This window comes from Euwallacea similis, chromosome 34 (genome assembly GCF_039881205.1).
Source record: "Euwallacea similis isolate ESF13 chromosome 34, ESF131.1, whole genome shotgun sequence".
Classification (NCBI taxonomy): domain Eukaryota; kingdom Metazoa; phylum Arthropoda; class Insecta; order Coleoptera; family Curculionidae; genus Euwallacea; species Euwallacea similis.
This window is the reverse complement of record NC_089642.1, coordinates 978,333-1,000,723: the sequence shown is the minus strand read 5'-3', so window position 1 is coordinate 1,000,723 and position 22,391 is coordinate 978,333. Positions and strand designations below refer to the sequence as shown.

At 32.0% G+C, this 22,391-nt stretch overlaps 1 protein-coding gene across 1 annotated transcript; it reads left to right on the top strand.

The window, feature by feature from the left end:
* The first annotated feature begins 8,668 nt into the window (after positions 1–8,668).
* On the top strand, positions 8,669–15,373 carry LOC136418350 (uncharacterized). Its single transcript, XM_066404388.1, has 3 exons — positions 8,669–9,006; positions 13,448–14,085; positions 15,201–15,373. Exons 1-3 carry the CDS (start codon positions 8,776–8,778, stop codon positions 15,295–15,297), a joined length of 966 nt encoding a protein of 321 aa, XP_066260485.1. The 5' UTR covers positions 8,669–8,775; the 3' UTR covers positions 15,298–15,373.
* Positions 15,374–22,391: the final 7,018 nt, after the last annotated feature.

Sequence of the window (22,391 nt, the reverse complement as noted above, 5' to 3'; positions counted from 1 at the left end):
CTGTTATTTAAGGAAACTTTATGTATTCTTTAAAGCATAATCAATTTTACGTAAATACTCCAATAATTTATTGGTCATTAAAATAAAGTGGGTGCAAATGCGTGTAAGTATGCTCTAAAATTCACCATAATCGACGACATGATAATTCAATGTTAAAGAATTCAGTCTTTAGTACCATCGGTGCCCGGTCCGGTGAATTTTGGAATATGCACTAATTAGAACAATTAGGTACCTAATAATTATTTGGATGTATGTGTAACGTACTCACATAAGAGTTTACAGAATTCGCAAGTGAATAAGGCGTTGAATACTGTTCGCTATAGAATATGCTATATTTTTAATAATATTTAATGTGTTTTAAGTGATACTTTTAGGATAAACGAAGAAGAGTAATATGTATGATATAAATGTAGGTACGTATATTAAACATTTAATTATGAAACGGTTATTTGTTTTCCTTAATGTTTCACAATAAAACGTTATCAAGATCAACAATTAGCAAGATAAAAATATCTAGAATTGGAATCAATGGAGAAGTTTCTGGGTGATTATACCAATACTCGGTAGGTACGAGTAAATTTTTTACTAAGTGAATATGTTCAAAGAGTATTGTTTTAATAGTAGGGAACATATTCAGGTGGAAAGTGTTTCCTTTCTGTTGAAATCAAAACATAGTAGATTTGATGCATATTTTTACGTTGCCTGTGACACCTGTAAGAGTCATCGATTTAAACTTACAAGAAAATTCAAAAAATTAGAGAAACGAACGTGACGTTCAAACCAAGAAAATGCTGAAATTTGCAAGAGAGAAATCAAATGTTTAGATTACATAATACATAGCGTGAGAAAAAACTAGATACTGAAAGAGCTGAAGGTGAGCTGAATTTGTTCAAATCAAAGAAAGAAGGTCGAAAGTTTCCTAAGGCTGCAATTTCGTTACAGTAAATTCAAAAAATACTTCCCTCTAATCGCTAAACTCTTGCACTAAACAACTGGGAATAACTAGAAAGAGTAACTACCACTGACGTGAAATATATTGTAAAAAAAATATTCAAACAATAAAAGAACTTAATTTTGATGTAGAGAAACTTAAATATATTTTTAAAGACCTTCAAGAGGTGGTGGGAGGCGTCTATGCAAACTTTTTTCTTAAATAAACATATCCCCGCGAATGGGCCGTTTTGAACAGAAAGAAGGCAATATGGTTTGGGCCATTATACTCACTTTTTGTTCATGTTAGACGTTATTAGACGTTGTTTTATTGATAAGTAAACAATGGCTTATAATAATTGCTCAAATTGACCATTTGCTTTAATATAAAGATTGCACCGTCGGTTCATTAACCCTATGGAATATTCCGGAAATAGCTGCAAGACGTGTGCAACTGGCCATTATTATTGCTAAGACATCTTTCTGCTTACGAATAGGCGTTTCGTAGACCAGAGGTTTAATAACCCCAAAGAAAAAAAATCCAGGGTGTTGAGATCAGGAGAACGCGCGGGCCATGCTACAGGACATTCTCTTCCAATCTATCGGTGCACATCGGTAAGTTCTTCAAATGAGAAGTGAACGTCCATTTTCAATACAAATTTTGATTTAAAATATCAACAAAATGAATGTTACTATGCAAATTAAATAATCATAGTGTACAAATAATACCTACTACGGTCTTAAAATTGGCATCTTCGGAATGTCTAATTCTGGAAAGAAATGTTTGTGTTCCCTAACAACAAACACAGTTAAAACAAAAAATGTTCAACAAAAGACAGTGATGCCCAACTAAATTAAAATTGATTTAGTTATTTGATATGATTTAAAATATTTTATTTGCTCTACAGCCCTAACAGCACTTTTGGGGGCATATGTTTATTAAAGAAAAAAGTTTGTTTTGATGTCTTTCACCACCTCTTAAAGTTTCTCGGTGTATTTTAAAGACACTCTGTATAATTGTTTCCTAAAACACCGCCATCCCTTTTCTTCCACTTACAACATATGTATTTTTTAAAACATAAAAACCGTGTCTTCATATACAGACGTCAAGTATTACATTTCTACAGATGCTTTTCAGTCGTGTAGTTTAATATAGTACACTTTCTACATATAATTAATATTGCACATAGTTGCATATAATCAAGAAAATTATTAAAGAAAAAACAACTACGGTTTTAGGCGAATCCTCAGTAGTTTGATAAAAACTTCATATGCAGATCTGTCGCTAGAGGACTGTATGCAAAAGCAGACATGTCTGAGAATGTGTAAAAACCAAATCCAATTTTAAACACGTCTAAAAACATGATTCGGTTTAAATTACATGTGATTAAATCGAAGTTAGACGAACGATTCTCAGACCTTAACGGTTCTTTTATTTAAAGTGATCACGTTATTACCATACACCCATGGAATAAATATACCGGGGTGTAAACGCTTTTTTAGTTTAGTTTAAACGCGAGTTTTAGTGCTCATAGGGTGGATGATTGCTTTTATTTTGATAAAAATGTTTTATTATTGTGGCTAGGAAAAAACTTTAAATATGAAAAATATAGTTTTCTGTGAGGTTTGCTCATGGGGTTAGATACCCTTTTACCTCCTTAACTCTTTTGTAGTGTACCATTGAGCATTTCTTTCCAAGTCGAATTCGAAGTTCAGTTTAGAAACTTTTTCGTGTTCTTCATTTTACTGTAAAGCTGTCACCGTTTTAGTTACTTGTAAAAATTTTGGAACAAACACGTCGTATTTTCTACGTCTTTTTAAGATTAGATACTAAGATAATAGAAGTAGAAAATATAAATAAACATACATTAATAGGAAAGTGGCATGCATTATCTGATATTTTTACAAATGACTCTAAAATGGTGTCAGTTATGTGTATAGTAAAATGACAGAGTTTCTAAATAGAACAAAGATTTTGATTTTTTAGAAAAAAATGGTCAATGTCGCGATACAAAAGATTTAGATAGGCTAAAAGGGCATCTGATTTCATAGATATCATCATGTAAAGTTTGTTTATTATAAAAACAAACTGACGTCACAAATAAGGACAAACTGTTGCCAATCAACAACAAATATAGCTTTATCTTTGTTTGTTGCAATGCGATTTGCGCATCTAGTTACTCCGTTTTCGGGCCAACCTGATGTGACGTTGACACACATTTTCGGGAATTTTGAATATTAACTTGTCAAAATTTTGAGCGCAAAATTTGGTTTTTGTGTATTTTTTGTTTTTCAGTTCTTTTTTAATTTATTTTTGTTCGAATTTTTATTATTTTACATTAAAATCTGTTCCTTTAAGAACGAATTAGCAAAATAATACTAAAACACTTAAATAGCCAGTGTAAACAACTCCTTGTGTCTTTAATTCAATATTTTAAACAGGAGCGAGATAACAACTGTCCTTTATTGCCTCTAACCGCTGTGCGAGAGGGAAATTTATTCTATATTATTAAAATAGAAAAAAAAAACATTATTATTATTAAAATTTATTTTAATCCGGGACGTTCCCAAACTATGTCAGGTTTGGCAACACTGCGTATTATTTGTGTGATGACGTCAGTCTGCTTTTATAATAAACAGATTATAGATTCTAGTAATCACTTGATCCGGCTAGTTGAGTAAATCTAAATCAATTTATTCATGTCAAAATTTTAATTTAATATCTCAAAAACTATCCGACCTTTAATTTAAAAAAATAATTGTACTTTAAATAATATATTGCATATCCCTGTATATCGAAAACTGTTAACATTTTACAAGTTTAACAAATTTTACCAAAGTATGATATTTTTCCAGGAAGAACAAACATATGAACTTGGGTCTACTCTATACAGGGTGGTCCAATTGCTATGGGCCACTATTACTATCTTCTAAACCATGGACATTACAAGTTCGGTTAAATTAGATAAAAGTTGTTAAATTTGATGACAAATTAAGATCTCGAGACACTGTTGCCAAAATTTGTTCGGTTTTGGAAATATTGGAAAAAAATAGAATTTTGCCAAAAATGGGTTTTGTAAATAAACTGAAAACTAAGGGTTTTAGAAAAAAGTTTTTCTCATAACATTTTATTGTTTTTTAAGCTTCTACACACTAATGGTAAATTTTAAAAAATAGCACTTTTAGTTTCTGAGATATCGACACTAACTTCAATTTTTTAAATGCGGACCTTGATTTTTCTTTTATTATTTTAAATGCATATTTTATCCTAATTTCACTGATGAATTACATGTTTACATTTGCCGACGTTTCGTTAGAAAAATTCATCACCAGAGTTTATTCCCTAAAAAATACGAGTCCAACCCTGGATTTGAGTTGTAAATTACATGTAGGCACACTTGCTACAAATAATTACAAATGTTAAAAATGTTCCCCATTACTTTGAAGACATTTTCGAGCGTTTTTTATAACTCTGTTTTGTAAATTATTTAACATAATAGGGTTCAGTTTTTCACACGCAGCTCGAATTTTAAAAATAAGGTCGTCCAAATCTACGGGGGGTGTTTGATAGATCTGATCTTTAATAAAACCCCACACCGAAAAATCCATGGGCGTGATATCTGGTGATCGAGGTGGCCAGCTTATAGGACCATTGTTTCCAATCCAAGCGTTGAGTTTCCAAGTATTTAGATATCTATTGCAGCAACGATGACGATGTGCTGGAGCACCGTCTTGTTGAAAATATTTAAAATTATTTTTTTAATTCGAGCCGCCTGTGAAAAACTGACGCCTATCATGTTAAATAATTTACAAAAAAGTTATAAAAAACGCTCGAAAATGTCTTCAAAGTAATGGGGAACATTTTTAACATTTGTAATTAATTGTAGCAAGTGTGCCTACATGTAATTTACAACCCAAATCGAGGGTTGGCCTCGTATTTTTTAGGGAATAAACTCTGGTGATGAATTTTTCTAACGAAACGTCGGCAAATGTAAACATGTAATTCATCAGTGAAATTAGGATAAAATATGCATTTAAAATAATAAAAGAAAAATCAAGGTCCGCATTTAAAAAATTGAAGTTAGTGTCGATATCTCAGAAACTAAAAGTGCTATTTTTGAAAATTTATCATTAGTGTGTAGAAGCTTAAAAAACAATAAAATGTTATGAGACAAACTTTTTTCTAAAACCCTTAGTTTTCGGTTTATTTACAAAACACGTTTTTGGCAAAATTTTATTTTTTTCCAATATTTCCGAAACCGAACAAATTTTGGCAACAGTGTCTCGAGATCTTAACTTGTCATCAAATTTGACAACTTTTGTCTAATTTAACTGAACTTGTAATGTCCATGGTTTAGAAGATAGCAATAGTGGCCCATAGCAATTGGACCACCCTGTATAAGTTCACTAAGTGCTAACTCATATTCAAAAAAAAAAAAATTATCTAAACTCCTGAATGATCACTTATACAGGGAGGGACACCCGACGTGCCTCGGAGGATTACGTCCTTATTAATAGTTTATGTCAAAAATTGTTTTTAAAGATGTATGTAGGACCTTATAAGGTACATTTTAAAAATATTCTTATTTATACAGGGAATGTAAAAAAAGATACACTTCGAACATACGTTTTTGTTTTAAATGGAATACCCTATAGTTTGTTACATATTTGGAATTAGAAGAAAAAAATAGTAAAAGTTTGTATAACATACAATAGGTCTAAAACAAACAACTTCTCGAGAAATTTAGGAAAACATAAAAATACAAGGGTAAAGAAAATATTTTTCCTAAGTGAAATGAATTACTTGACATCTATTTTTTTACTATTACTTCTAAAGTACAAGCTATTCTTCGAACTAGGATGAATTCTTTACTATACTGATATACAAGATGAACAAAAAGAATGGTCAAATTTTACTCACCTACAATTTAACATAACTTTCGTATTTCAAATGAAATGTATACATTTTTATGTAATAATTAATCAATAATTAATACCCTTTCTATTGATACTATGATGTCCTATACCTATCTTTTACCGTTTTCCCTTAATATGAGATTTTATTTAATTTTCATTAATAACATTAAAGAAGACAAATTATTGTTAGAGTATGCCTTGGATTGGTTGCTATGCTTACGATAAGGTCTGAACATCATACGATAATAAGTGATCTTATTTTACACAAGTATCTCTTTTTGATCAAATTTCATAAGTTTATAGTTAAAAGTAACAAACTACACTTCACAAGAGAAAATCAATGTATTACTTGTAATTGGTGAGTGTGAAGAAAAGTATTTTCTATCTTCAACAGTTTATGAACAAAAATATCTGGAGGGAAGGTATCCAAATAAACGGACTTGTGAAAGATTGTTGTAAACTTTTAGAGAGACGGGAGCGAAAAAAAAACAAAAGTTACAAAAGTTAAACATATTCATTCCATAGAAAATGAATTTAATGTGAGAGAATCTATGATCGACGGCCCTTACATAAGTCACTGTACTCTTGAAAAACTGTTTGGTATAAAGAGGACTGTCGGAAGAATTGAAGAAAATTTTAAATTTCATCCTTATCATATACAGTTACATCAAGAATTATACGAAATTGATTATCAATTGTTTGTTCATCAATTGAATTGACTTTTGTCGTTTCGTTTTGGAAAAGTGTACAAAATGACAATTTTTTTGGATTTTCAGGACAAATTTTCGGATAAATCGACTTTTCATAAAAATGACTTAATTAACAGGCATAATTTCCATTATTATGCTGATGAAAAGCCATTAGTTTTCCGTACACTCGATCAACAACATAGATGGTCCCTTAATGTATAGGGTGGTATTTTAAATACTTTCTTTATAGGACCTTACTTTTGTGAAGGGCATTTAATTGACCAACTGTTCAAAAGACTTTATTGAACATAGACTTGTAAAATTATTAGTAGAACTACCATTAATAATTAAAAGGAAAATGTAGTTGCAATTATATGGAACACCCACACATTTTCATAGAGATGTAAGAGAAGTTCTCAACACTATGTTTCCGCGAAGGTGGATTGGTCGAAGTGATCTTTTGTTCTGGCCCGCAAGATCACCCGATCTTACCAGCATGGACTTTTTTATGTGGGGCTTCATTAAAAATGCAGTATACAATTTACCACCAACAATAAAGGAGGATATGAAAATCCAAATTCAAAATGCATTTAGAGAAGTAACACCAGATATGTTATCAAAAGTAAAATTTTCTTTTCGAAAACCTATTAAATTATGTATTTAACTGATGGCCATCATTTCGAACATTTACTGTAAATTTTTATTTTTTTTTGAGAATCTGTTAAACTGTAATAAATACTTTTAAAACTCGTCCTCCATAATCAGCTCCCTTCTGTAACCATAACAACCAATCCATGGCATACTCTGACAATAATTTGTTTTGTTTAATGTTATTAATGAATATTAAATAAAATTTCGTATTAAGGAAAAACGGTAAAAGATAGGTACAGGACACTATAGTATCAATTTAAAGGGCATTAATTAGTGATTCTAATTAATACATAAAAATGTATACATTTCTTTTGCAATAAAAAAATTATACTAAATTATAAGTGAATAAAATTTGACCACCCTTTTTGCTCACTCTGTATATCAGTTTAGTAAAGATTCATTCTAGTTCGAAGAATAGTTGGTACTTAAGAAGTAATAGTAAAAAATAACAATCAAGTAACTCGTTTCACTTGGAAAAAAAATGTTGTCTTGACCCTTGCATTTTTATATTTTCTTAAATTTCTTAAGAAATGTTTGTTTTAGATCTAATGTGTATTATACAAATTTCTACTATTTTCTTCTTCTAATTCCAAATATGTAATAAAATATAGGGTATTCCATTTAAAAAAACGTATGTTTGAAGTGTATCTTTTTTGCATACCCTGTATAAATGAAAATATTTTTAAAATGCATCTTATAAGGTCCTACATATATCTCTAAAAACAATTTTCGATACAAACTATTAAAAAGGGCGCAATCCTCCGAGACCCACCCTGTATTATTATGGATTTATACATATATGTATTTAAAGAGAATTGTTTCAGGCTCTTTACAAATCCAATAATATAGAGGGTGTCGCATTATTATTAATAATACTAAATTTGTATTACTTCTGTAATTTTTAAAACTCATTTGCTTCTTCTGATTACATATTCTGAAAAAACAGAAAGAAAATTCAAACTTTCGTATATGAAATTTTCTTAACCACAATAGAGTGGGTACAGGGTTAGTAAAAATTTCACCATCGGCTCAATATACATATGTACATATGTATAGCCTGGTACATTGAAAACATTTATCACAAGTGTTCTTCTTGTCTATTAAAATGTGATATTTGCTGAATTTCTAACCTCACTCATGTGTCAAATTCAACCCCTACCACTGTTTATTATTTATACAGGGAAAACATATTTTCTTTTTGTTTTGCCAAAAAAGATTTTTGAATTATTTGAGTTTAATATAATGCCGATTGTATTCAATTGAAAATAATGCCAAATTCAAATAGCAGATAAAAACGAAAAAATATCTGTTTTCTATTAAACTGTTATTATCGCTTACTGTTTGATCCCGCATTTCTCCACTTCGTCCACTCTGTATATCAATCTGAAAGTTCCAATAAAATAACAATCTTAACACGAGCAATCATTTTTGAATATTCCGTTTGCAACGGGTATGTCGACGGAAAGTCATCGACTTGACTTGGACTTCTAAACTATAGCCTGAGGCAATTACTGATTCGCATGAAGATCGTCAAGAAAAAGATGACCCGAAGAATATTTTAGTGGCAGTAGTTTTAGAAGTCGGCAGGATGGCGGGCGCTTCTATATCTTCATCATTTGACCCATTGTTAATTAGGGCCATTTCGTTGCTCGTTCTTTGGTTGGTGGCTTTTGCGGGGTCGGTGCCCTATAGGTCAAAGGGCAAAGGACGAGATGCGCCGCAGCTCATTTATGATCAGAGACAAACGGGTGATTATAACATTCAGCTGCATCTCAAAGATTTTCAAATTATCGCGTTATTGGGAGATGACACTTTGTCGGTAAGTATTTATGCGAATATTAATATTATTATGAAAAAATATTTGTCAACTTTGTCCCAAATGTGCTTTAGTGTAGGTATGTGGATATAGCATATCACTAGCGGGTATTGGAAGAGTCGGGTAAATCGGGAAAGTTTTAAAGTAAAAAAAAATTGATTCCTATCACATTTTAATCGGTTTGCAAGAAGTTAAAATATAAAGGATTTTTCTATTGAATTTTTAGCATTCTATGTTCTCGTAAAAAGTATTTTTGACATAAGGTTGATATACAGTGTGTCCCACTTAAGATGAATACAGTCCTATATTTTTTTATTTCAGAGGTAAAGAAATAATTTTTGATACTTATAGAACTCCATAAACTGCATATTTTACGGTATTTGATATGGGAAAATGTCGGCGCGTCGTTTACTGCGATTAATAATCGAAGTGACTTTTTTGATATTTAACTTCACGTTAAAGATTTCGAAAAAGTTATTTAGAATATTATTTTAAGTCTATGTATCGATTTTCATCGAAAAATTCGCATTTTTATTTTTTTAATTATCTTTCATGCCTTAATTCTCATATTTAATATTACTAGTAGGCCATCAATACAAAAATTATGGAAACAAAAACAATTTAATGAACAATTTAATAAACAGATATTCTATTATTTCAACACAATAGTTGTTTGTATTGTTCGCAGTTTAGCAAGTAAAATTATAAACGCCCGTCGAATATCTTATATTACAAAAAAAAAATTAAAATAAAGAAATTATTTGGAGACAATGTTTAAAGTTGTAGAGAAATTGCTCGTGGATTTAATAGAAGCCATCCACTTCGGCTTGCTATTCAACGTGCAATAGGAGTTAAGATAAACAGGTTGTTCAATACTACTGGTTATGTAGTAAAAATTCACGGCAAACCAGTTCGTAGACATCGGTAAAACCCTCAAGATCCAACTATTTCGACCGTAAACCAAGAAAATCCCAGAGCCAGTTTAAATAATTTGTTGTTAAGACTAAATTTTTCAAAAAATCAAGGATCTAGGAAGATGTTTCCTTCGTCATGGGATAAAGCCATTTAAAATCAAATATTTACACACTTCGATGGAGGGTGACAAAAATAAAAGGTTTTATTATTGTTCTTAGGTCCAAGAAAACATTTTAAATGATCTAAAATTTTTAATGAAAATTATGTTCATTCAGGAAGCTACATTTACTGCAAACGGAACGGTATGTTCACAAAATTGCAAATATTGGGCTGTAGAAAATCCTCACTGGATTATTATTTGCAAAGACCAATATTTAAAAAAAAATTAATGTTTAGTGCAGCATTTTAAACGATAGAATAATTGGGCCTTTTTTTCCTTAACACTACGTTTAACGCAAACAGCCTGCTTAATTTTTTTAACAAAGAATTATGGGATATTATTGAAGATTTGCCTCTCAATATGCGACAAAAAATATTTTCATTTAGATGGTGCCTCTGTTCACAAATCTCGATTGATTCAAGATTAGCTAAATCAACATTTTCCATTAAAGTGGATTGGTAAAAATAACTCTTTTGAAATGTGACCTCCTCGTTCTCCAGATATTACACCTCTAGATTTTTATTTCTGAAGTACTATCAAGAATAAGGTATTCAAAGTAGAGCCTACAAATAATAATAAATTGTGTCAAAAAATTACTGAAGTTTGTCATAAAATAACAGAAATAGAACTTAGAAGAGTTGTTAATAATAATCATAAGCAGATTGAAAAATGTATCTGTCTGGAAGGTGGACTAGTTGAATCAGTTCCTTTTCGATAATCTTACATTTGATATATTGTAAAGAGTTATTTAATTTCAATTTATTAATTTTTTTTGTCTGTGTTTTTGTTTGTTGATCATTATTTATTGACACAAGATAATTAAAAAACTAAAATAGCGGATTTTTCAGTGAAAATCGATACATAGACTTAAAATAAATTTTAAACAACTTTTTCAATAAATTTCTCCGTATCTCTAACACGAAACTAAATATTAGAAAAGTTGTTATGTTCATCAATGGCAGTAGGCGACGCCCCGAAATTTTGCTAATGTTAAATACTGTAAAATATGAAATTTATGGAGCTCTGCAAGGGTACCAAAAATTATTTTTTTACCTCTAAAAATAAAAAAAAAACATAAAACTGTATTCATTTTAAGTGAGACACATTGTAAATACCGAGTTAATTGGTATTATTTTTTAATATATTCTGTTAGAAAATTTTGGTTTCCACATATAAATTCCTTAAAAATATCAAAATTGATTGATAGGATTTTAAATAGAATACTTTGCCTTTTTCAGAGTCAGGAAAAGTTCTGAGATTTCTAAAAAATACATATTCTGAAATGCTTTTTGTACATTAAATCAAAATGATTGAATGATGAAGCTTGATTGAATTTTGAGATTTTTAATGTTGATATATATTTTTTCCCATGTTCCCTAATAATTCAGACATATTCATAATCTTTACTTAACTCTGGAATCAGGAATGTATTCTGCATTAGAGTCTACTCTACTTCTACTATACAGGGTAATTCAAATTCGCTGCTCACTATTGAGATCTCAAAAATCATAAAAGATACGAGGATTTTGTGTGTTTTCAAACTACAATTAACGAGCAGTAATCACAATTCTCGAACTTTTATTTTATTTCTATTATTATGTTATATTAAGCATTAGATGAAATGAAAAAGCCAAAAAAATATCAAAAGTTGGCCACCTTTAACTTCGATATCTCTCTCCCGATGTAGCATTTTCAGTCTGTGGTGGAAAGCGTTATCCTTTTTTGATATGTCATTAGCATAGGTTATTTTTCGTAATGCATTTTCATTGTACAGGGTGTGAATTTAGAGTCGTGAAACATTTCAATTTTTTATTAAGGACTTGGTAAAAACAAAGGATGAAATGTCTTCAAGATTTTATAAACACATTGTGTTGCTATAAAAATACCACAATTTCATCAAATTCAATTTTTCTTTTAAAATATACCATTTTATAATTAAACAATAACACGCACCATCCAAAGCGCAACAAGCACTCATTTCTAATAAAAATATTCAGTGGCGTACAATATAGAGTTTGTGGAATTTAAAAACAAAAATTTCTTTTTGTTGAAAATTTTAACAGTTTCATTCAGCGTTATAGTTTAATAGGTGCCGTTCTGATTTATTTAGAAAATATATACTTCATTGAATACATGTATGCATCATTGAAGTCCAAAAGGCGATATGTTATAGAAGTTGATCAAAAAAATTCGAGAGAAATGAAATAATATTTGACATATTTAATATATTTTTAAACGTTGTCCTTTGCTCGGCCAATAAAAATTTGTTAATACAAAGAAGTATTGAAAGTAGAATTTAATTTTATAAGATGCCCTTCTGCAAGCTTCTGAATTTCTCCAAATCATTTTAAGTATAATTATCGCACTTTTTGAATTGTAAAACTGGTTGGTATTCAATTGGTCAAATTGTTCAGTAAAAACCGATTTTTCGTCTCAATCCCATAAACTCCATTTTCTTATAATTAACCCCACGCCGCTGGTGTTAATTTATTATTAGCGATATTTCAGCATTTGGCGAATCCTGATTAATCACTAATTAGTGAACTACCTTTTAAATTGTTCGTTATGTAACTATCAAATTGGCAAACTCTCAACTCAAGCAAATGCTTGTTTTGGAAATATTTATTACTTTAAACGATAATGGCGAATAATACCACGAACAACCAGTGTTTCACTAGAGCGATCCATCCATATTTACTTGGCACTTACCGAATGCCGAATGTTCTCTATTTGAGACTCGTCGAACTTTGCTTGTGTATATCCAACTTCAAATGGAACGCATCACACTTCAAATTTGTGAAAGTATCTTTCCGTTTTACATCTAAGTGTGATTTTTTTACCGTTTAGAGCAAAAATAACGCATAATTCATGTAGAAGATTAATTAAAAATTAAGCGAAAAAAATCAACATGTGTTATCAAGTCACATTTTATGCTTAATTTGTTAAATTTTTTTGAATAACTAAAATGAAACTTATTAGTAGCACACATTCTATTCAAAAACCCAATGGGTAACTAATAGTTAGTTACCCTAGTAAGCAAAAAAGCAGAAAATAGGTAAAAAAGTGAAAAATTACACAAAACAGGCGGTAAAATAATACTTGCTCGAACAGCAAAAATGCCAATTCTTAACCTAGACATTAAAAGTGGAAGTTTACAGCCTGTTTTGTGCCGTTAAAATGTCACCTATTTATCAACCGGATGCAAGTATGTATATGAACGTCCTGTTAAAGCCACCTGTATAATAACATTTTTACACAAAGTCTAGTCTAGAAATGGTAATACAGGTGTCTGAGCGTTTTTCACTAAAACAAAGAATGTCCTCTTCGCGATTCCAATCTGTATTGTTTCATTCCTGTATATTGTTATAGGAATATGACTACAACTACGACTACGCAGACTTCACAATCAAACCCACAGCTTCCTCATCTACATCAACCACAATCAAACGATCCACCACCACCTCCTCAACATCAGCACCCTCGATTGTAAATTCTGGGACTAACAACGCTGTGTCGTTACCCTCCCTTCCAGCAAGTTCTACCATAAACTCACATGGCAAACCTTCAACTACCACTGTTAGCAATCCACAACCACTTAATACCTCAAATGCAGACACATCCAAAATCCCCATCCTCTTAGAGGACGACGCCATAGATTCAACAGAACCACCCTCAACGAATTCAATAGTCAACGACATTTTCATTAGTTCCACACTCTCCCCAACTTCCTTGTTACTACCTACACGAACGTCTTCTTCTCTATTGCCGATAGAATCGATGACTCCAGGTAAAATTAAAGTACAAATAGTCGAGGCTTCTGGTCCAGTATTAGGGTCTCCACCTCCTGCTGTGGGGATTGTGCCAGGGGAGGAAATGCAACATGGAGGAACTACAATATTGGAAAGCGAGGTGTCGAATTATCGAAAATGTGCTAATGGGTTTACAAAGGATAAGAAAGGTCGATGTAGGAGAGTTAGGAGACCTGGAAGTGGAGCACATCAATTACCGTGAGTGACACTTTAAAATTCCTAAAGTATTATAAAATATTTCAACAGTCACATAAGGCAAAAATGATTTTCGTCAATTTTTCGCTATTTGGAAAACGATATGAGAGAAGATGAAAATAGTTATTGCTTAGTTATATGATATTCTGTATAAATAACGAACCATGATAGTTGCTGAATTTGACATTTATTGAATTTTTAATCTCACTCATGTCAAATTTGGCTACTGTCACCGTTTATGATTAACACAGGCTCAGTGCAAGTAATTTCCCTGGCACTGTCCGCATTTCACTAACAAGAGAAAGGATCCAAGTGACCCCCCCCCCCCCGAAAATGTCACTTTTTTTGGTTAAAAAAAAGTGAAATTTTCGAAAATAAAACTAAAAATTATATTTTTTCCAGACCTTGACAGGTCGATGGCGAATTGAAAAAGGAACATTTCGCTTTTTTTGTTGTTTTAACTCATCTGAATCAAAAATTATTGACAAAACACAAAAAATTGGCGAAACTTTGGGGGTAGTTTTCACCGCTTAAATCTTGAAGATGGCATATAAAATATATATCACTATTCTTAGATAGGTTTAAACTACTTCTCTGCAAAATTTCTTTAAAATCGGGGGGTCACTTGAGTCCCTTCCCTTGTAAGTTGGAGTATCATACACCTAGCATTACATATTTGTTTAGATAGTACTTGTTGAATAAATTCCACATTTTTTCAAATGAAAATGAATAAAGAGTGTAACGAGTTAATACAAGATATTGCAAAATGTTATTCACATAACTCTAAAATCGATTCCCTATTGAATACCGACGGGGGAACCTGCCAGTCCAGGTTCGACCGAGAGGCCCTGGACGTCACTCTATATAGACCTGGACATGACAGTAAACCAAACGGGGTCCCCAGTCGAACCTGGACCACCGGATTCCCCCGGTTAGACTGGGAGAACCAATCTATGGAGCACCCCAGAGCTCCGGAATGTTTTTTCTCTCCGAAATTAGGTGACCAATGTTATATCTAATGAACGATGCTACATGATGCGAAATTGACGCGTCGCAAATATTCCCCTACAATGCAATGTGTCAAAATATACTGTTTAATAAAAGTCTTAATATTTCAGGTTTGGTTTTGGAAAAATTGCCAGTAACTTAGCTACCAAATTACGATTGCCTACCAGAGAGATTCAACTTCCTGATTCTAAACCCACAGAAAAATAAACAGTGTCATTTTTTAGTTGTTAAATAATATGTTATTTAAATAAGTATACTTAAAGAATTTTTATTTAAAAATGTATATAAAGCATGTCCCAAGATGGGGTTGCCAAGAGGAGGAAGTTTTTTATTTTTCATTTTACGAGAAAAATGTGTTCTTCAGAAAGTTTTTGCTTGTTCCAAAACAATTCAATCAGTTCTCACTATTTCGATTTTCCTTTTCGTTACAGAGAAATATCGAAAAATAGGTCCATATAATTGAAAATTTTTTGAAAGTCCCAAAAATTAATTATCGTTTTTATTATACACTGTAACTAAAACCTCTGTTCATTAAGTTTTTATTAGAATAATTCGACAAAAAAGAGGAGACTACAAATTAAAATTTCACTCAATGTGAGTTCACTATAACTTCAACCGAAGAGCAACTATTCAAAACGCGTTATGTCACCTCAATCCTGTTTCGAAATAATGGCAAGAAACGAATATCGTTGTATGCTTTATGAATATGTCAAGAAGCATGTGACAGTTTTCCATCCTTAGGTGTCTACTCATAATAACATAATTTTGTAAAATCCATTTGTTGTTAATTTTGCTAAAAATAAAAAAAAACATTTAGACATAATGCATTTCGATCATATCATTTTTGGATCTTCATCATTTTAATGGGATCTTTGGGTCTCAAATGCTATGAAATACACTGCGTGACATAGAAAAGAGAACACCCCGTAAAAATGATTTGATTTAAATAATTTTTGGTATGCATGTTGTTTACGCCAAAACAAATACTTCATTAAAAAGTTGAACAAATTTAATTGTTAAAAACTAAAAAAAATTTAATAATTTGTCGGTCCTCCGCGGTGTCTTTTACATTCTTGTACACGTCTAGGCATGGATCTAATGAGGTGATTGATGTCCTCTTGGGGGATCTCATTCCAGGCTAACTGGACAGCATGACACAGCATCGCTAGGGTTTGCGGGGGATGGGGTAAATTATGCAACCTTCTACCTATAATATCCCATACATGTTCGATCGGCGAGAGGTCTGGAGATCGAGGTGGCCAAGGTAGCAAATTGACTGCATTTTGTTGGAAGAAGTCCATAGTCACTCTAGCCACATATGGTCGTGCATTGTCTTGTTGGAAAACTGGATCAACAAGAGTTTCCAGATAAGGCACAAGATGAGGTTCCAGGACTTCTTGGATGTATCGCTGGGCTGTCATACTGCCTCTGACGAAAACTAAAGGTGACCTGCTACCATATGCAATGGCACCCCAAACCATTACCCCAACAGTCTGATGGACATGCCTCTGTATTGCAAACTGAGGATCCCATCTTTCACCCCGTCTCCTTCGTATTCTTGCCCGACCATCATGCATACCGAAACAGAATCTGGATTCGTCACTAAACACGATGTTATCCCATTCCAGAGTCCCATGTATCCGTTCTTGGCACCACTGTAGTCGATTTTGACGATGATTTAAGGTGAGGGGTAACACGAGATAGGGACGGTAGGAAATCAATCCAAAACTTCTTATGCGGCGATAAATGGTTCGTATCCCAATGGCCCTTCCATACTCAGCGAACCACTGATCCGCCAGCGTCCTCGACGAGACGAACCTATCTCTTAGGGCCATAATTCGGAGTCGACGATCTTGGCGTTCTGTAGTTCTTCGAGGTCGTCCAGTACCTGTTCTTCTGCCTGTTTGCCCTTCTTCGAACCATCCCTGACAGCATCTCACTATAGTGTTTACACTACGGTTCAATCTAGTGGCGATTTCCCTAAATGACAGACCAGCCTCTTGTAGACCCACTATTCGACCCCTCTCAAACTCGCTCAATTGATGAAAATTTCGCTCTATTTTGGTTCTAGGCATATCTCTACGCAGTTTCTAAGCACACTACACTCCAATAAATGTTATTTTCCAGTTGTATTGTTGATATTTTATTGCAATTTTTATATTTAAAAAAAACCTAAAATTCCGAATAACTCGTAAATACGTAGATAAATATGAGTGAAATTTTGATCGTTTCTGCTATACATATAAACAAACATGCATACCAAAAATTATTTAAATTAAACCATTTTTACGGGGTGTTCTCTTTTCTATGTCACGCAGTATACATATGTTAAAATAAAGAGGTAACAGATATTTTACTTCAAAGCCCTGTTTATTTGGAAACAAGTGACTTGCATCACAAAGTCTGCACAAACAAAATAAACAAGGATATCCAATAATACAACACCATATTATTAAGTTTGCGAACAAAAATAAGTTTAAGGAACATTAAAAAAATCAAATAATACTATGAAGCTCTGACTCTTCCTGTAAACAATCGCCTAATATTTCTTCAACTTCTTCTATTTTCAGCAGGAGTGTTCAAAACATTTTCAAAAAATGCCGTACATGATAAAGGTATGTCAAATTCACAATTATTTCTGAATTTAGCCTGAAGTAATTTCTTCACGTCTTTTTTTTCTTATTTTATATAATTAGACAAGAGTACAATAATGCGGTTATTTAGGTCTATGTCGATATGGATTCCCTGCTTTGCTATTGAAACATATTTTTTTGTGTAATCATCGCATCGATAGGTGTTTTCCAGTTTTATTTTTACTTCAGCCGTGTTTGTTTTCTCATTCCTAATTCTTCCAAATATCATCCTTCATATCACTAATTCCATTAGTCCTCTTCAATACCACAGTTAATGCTTTATAACTTTTTATCACCAAACTTCTTTATAAATTTTGCAGTACTCTGTAAGTGTTAAAATTTTATCAGCATTACGAAGCTTTTACTCGGTGAACCCAAAACTCTATCGGCAGGCAAATACGAATGCTCATCAACTGGAAAATGTAGAACTATGAGGATAGTCTCAGAAGTACCCAACCTAACACTTAAAAAAAAAAAATTGGAAAATATTACATTATTTCGCAACATAGTCTCCTTTGATATTGAGATTAGATATTTTTGTTTTAAAATAAAAATGAACTTCAGACTTCACTTCTTCATTATTGGCAAATCTCTTTCCACCGAGCCATTTTTTCAAGATCGGAAATAGAAAATAACCTGAAGGGCCTAAATCTGGCAAGTAGGGTGGGCGAGAAAAAAATTGGAAACCAAGTTGATTGATTTTGGTCATCGCGATCACGAAAGTGTAGATTGGTGCGTTGACTTGATGAAATAAAGTTTCCTTCTTGCCAAATGCGGTCGCTTTGCCTAATCTCTTCGGTCAAACGCCGTACTAAATTTGTATAATATTCTCCCTTTATTGTTTTTCCTTTAGGGAGATAGTCAATAAAAATTATCCCACGTGTACATAAAACGATTTTCGCCTTTTTTTGGAGCCAATTTTCCCCTTTCAGTCCATTGTTTTAACTGTTCTTTCGTTTCAGATGTGAAATAATGAACTTACGTTTCATCCATGGTTGTGAATTACCTTTATTGCTGCGAAACTTTGCCAAAAACTCCTTTGAAATCCCCTCACAGCACCGTTTTTGTTTAATTGTGAGTCACGGCGGCACTCATCTTACGCACAACTTTCTTGTAGAATATTTTTTGAAATGTTTATCATGTCTACTAACTCGCGCAATTTTAGTCGACGGTCTTCCAGTACAATTTTGTCAATGATATCCTGAACGGCTGGTGGACATTTACAGTGGCTCAAAGTGAAAATGATACACCTGTATTGAAATCACTATTTATCAATAAATTTTCATTTACTTAACAATAAAATAGGGTACAAAATTTTAAAAATATTATGCTATATCTGTTCTATAATATCTACAATAAAAAATAAAATAAAACAAAGGAAGGAAAAAAATTAAGTTCTATTTATTTTCAAAACGAATCTCAAAATTAAAATGATACACTTCTTTTTTTAATCGTTTTTATAATAAATTCATATTTAGTTGGTAGCCCCTTAGCTGAGATAAATTCGCGAAAACGATTTGGGATTGATTATACCAACTCATTAGTGAAATCAGGGGAAATTTTCTCTCATTCTTCGAGAAGAGCGCGTTTTAATTGGTTTTTTTATTGGAAATCTCATGTTTCCTAATTTCCCCTTCTAATTTAGCCTAAAGATTTTCTATGACATTAATGTCGGGTGATTGCGGTGGGGTTTTTATTACATGAGGATAGTTATACAAAAGCCACTCTTTCACAATTTGAGTGCTATGCTTCGGCTCATTGTCCTGGTAGAATACAAAGTTGTTAGAAATGTTCAGTTTTTCCACGCTGGGTTATAAATTTTGTTGTAATATGTCCAAACAAACAGGTCTATCCATAATGCCATCGATGAAATGCAGCTTTCCTGTCCCAAAACTGGACAAACACCCCCAATCACATTCCCTCCTCCGTGTTTAACAGTGGCTCTTAAATTTGCTTTATTTAACGCTTCACCGGTTTTCCTCCAGACAAAACCACGTCCGTCCGATCTAAAGAGGTTGAATTTACTTTCATCTGTAAATACAATTCTTTTCCAAAACCCGTCTCTTTTATCTAAATGCTCTTTGGCAAACTGTACTCCGATTTTTTGGTTCTTCAGACTAACGAACGGCTTTTTTCTGGCTACTCGACCATGAAATTGATGTTGTCTCAAACCTATTCTTATGGTTTCTGGATTCACTGACTTGTGTAAATGCTTTTCAACTTCTATAGACAGTTTGGGGGCTCTTATTCGAGGTTTTTACATATCGCAAAATCCACCGTTCATCAGCACCAGTAAACATTTTTTTTAGGCTTTTTCTTATCTTGTTTCTTAATCTTCTCTCACTTTTAAACCTTTCTATGATATGTTGTATTGTTGCAGGACTTTTTTTTAATAAAATATCGCCGATTGTCCTTATAAACTTGTCTTTTTTATGACTAATTACTAACTCACATTCTCTCACAGCGGTATGTCTTCCCATGTTGATTTTGAACTAAATTCTAACAAATATCAATGCAAGTCAACAAGAACTTTTTATTCTTTGCATTTTTGAACATTTTTTTGCATTCACAAATATTCTATTATCATAAAATTGACCTGTATCATTTTAATTCTGAAATTAATTTCAAAAGCAAATAGAACTTAATTTTTTCCTTTCCTTTGTAAGAATTATTTATTTTGTTTTTAATTATGGATAATATAAAACAGACATAGCATAATATTTTAAAAATTCTTCCTAGTTTATTATTAAGTAAATGAAAATTTATTAATGAACAGTAATTTCAGTACAGGTGTATCATTTTCACTTTGAGCCACTGTATTTACCATTTTGGGTATGTCCCTTTAGTTGTATCCATCTCTGTAGCGGAATAGAATTAAATTAAATTCACTAACTGTTGTTTGAAACTCATTTTTATTTAGTTTTGTTTAACTGAATGAAATATTGGTTTGAAATGACAAACTAAGAGAAAAACAATTGCTAAATCAATGCCGATTTCATAAATTTGAATTGCCACGTTTTAAGCCGTTTTTCTTTAGCTGCATCATTTAAGCTGTGACATTTAAATCGCACGTAAAATTCAATAAATACTTATTGTTACTTAAGAGGAGCATATCTGAGAAAGAAATATTAACTTATATATATATATATCGATTTAATTTGAGTATACGGTTTTTTAAAAATAAATATTGTGCCACTGAGGCAAGTTAGTTTTTTTCAACCGCGTTATTAGCCACTGTACGTATACATGGTGTTTCCTAAGTACAGTACGTAACTTCGGGAGCGTATTCTGTCGCTAAAATAAAGGTAGTTTTGTTATATAAACTATATCCCAAAAATGCTTCGTTACGGAAATACAGGGTTTCATTAAAAAATTACGTGGTAAACGTGGTATGCCAATGTTCTTTTTGAATTGTTGACATTTTATTACTCACCAACTATTTATTTATCTGTGCGTAAAACATTAAAATTCGAAAATGAATAACTTTACCAACGCTGAAATGGCTCAAATGTACTTCATTTATGGCCTAGCGAATGAAAATTCAGAAGAAGCTCGACAAAATCAGAAACGTTATCCGCATAAAGTAACGCCATGTGCTAAAACATTTAAAAAGCTACATGCCAGATTGAGTAAAATATAATAAAATAAAAATGGCTCTCCATTCATGAATAGTAGTTATTACATTACGGCACACTACAATGTGTTTTATTTTTTTTAATCGAAAACGGTGCGTCTTACGAAAAAACGTCAAGAAACCTTTTTCCTTCCCAATCGAACAAACAATTAAAAAAGAAAAAAAATATTGAAAAAGAACATCACGTTTACCACGTAATTTTTTAATGAAACTTTCACACCCTGTATTTTCGTAACGAAGCATTTTTGGGATATAGTTTATATAACAAAACTACCTTTATTTTAGCGACAGAATACGCTCCCGAAGTTACGTACTTAGAAAACACCCTGTATACATATGTATAGATTTTTTTATTGTTTGTGACTCATACAAAAACAGAAAAACATCGTCAAAGTTAAGCCAATTAGAGTAAAAAAGTTATGTAATATTTTCTTTGTGATTAAATTAACTGCTACTGAATTTTCTGCATATGTGAAGTAGAAGAAAGTGAATTGTCTTGTTTGTTTACACAATCTTTTAGAGGCATTTAATATGAAGCATTCGTGGAAAAGTGTTTTACGATGTTTCACACGAAGAGTATGCTAATTTGCTCTTAATGTATAACTTTCCTAAGGGTTTGATGTACCAAAAGGTCATAATTTTTTTCAAAAAGCGACAAAGAAGTTCGCGTCAATTGCTCTCTTTCTTTTAGATCTGCGCAGAAGTCATAAACAGTGCGTCATAGTGAGAGATGAGGCGCCATTAGTAGTGCAGTAATTTTAATTGATATAATTCGCACTTCGCGCCAATGAACAAATAATACGAATAAGTCCAAATGGACATTTCTTTTTATATTTTTTAGGTATTTCGCGTGTTAAATTTTCCTCATCAAAATCTGAATCACTCTGTGAGACAGTTTTATTCAAATATCGACAATAAATTGAAAGATGGTCAATTGTTCGCTCTACCATCCGACGTTGCTAATTCATAAACGCAAGCTCTGGAAGTCACGGCCCGATTTTTTTCTTTAATCTAACCTTACTTTCGGTTCTTAA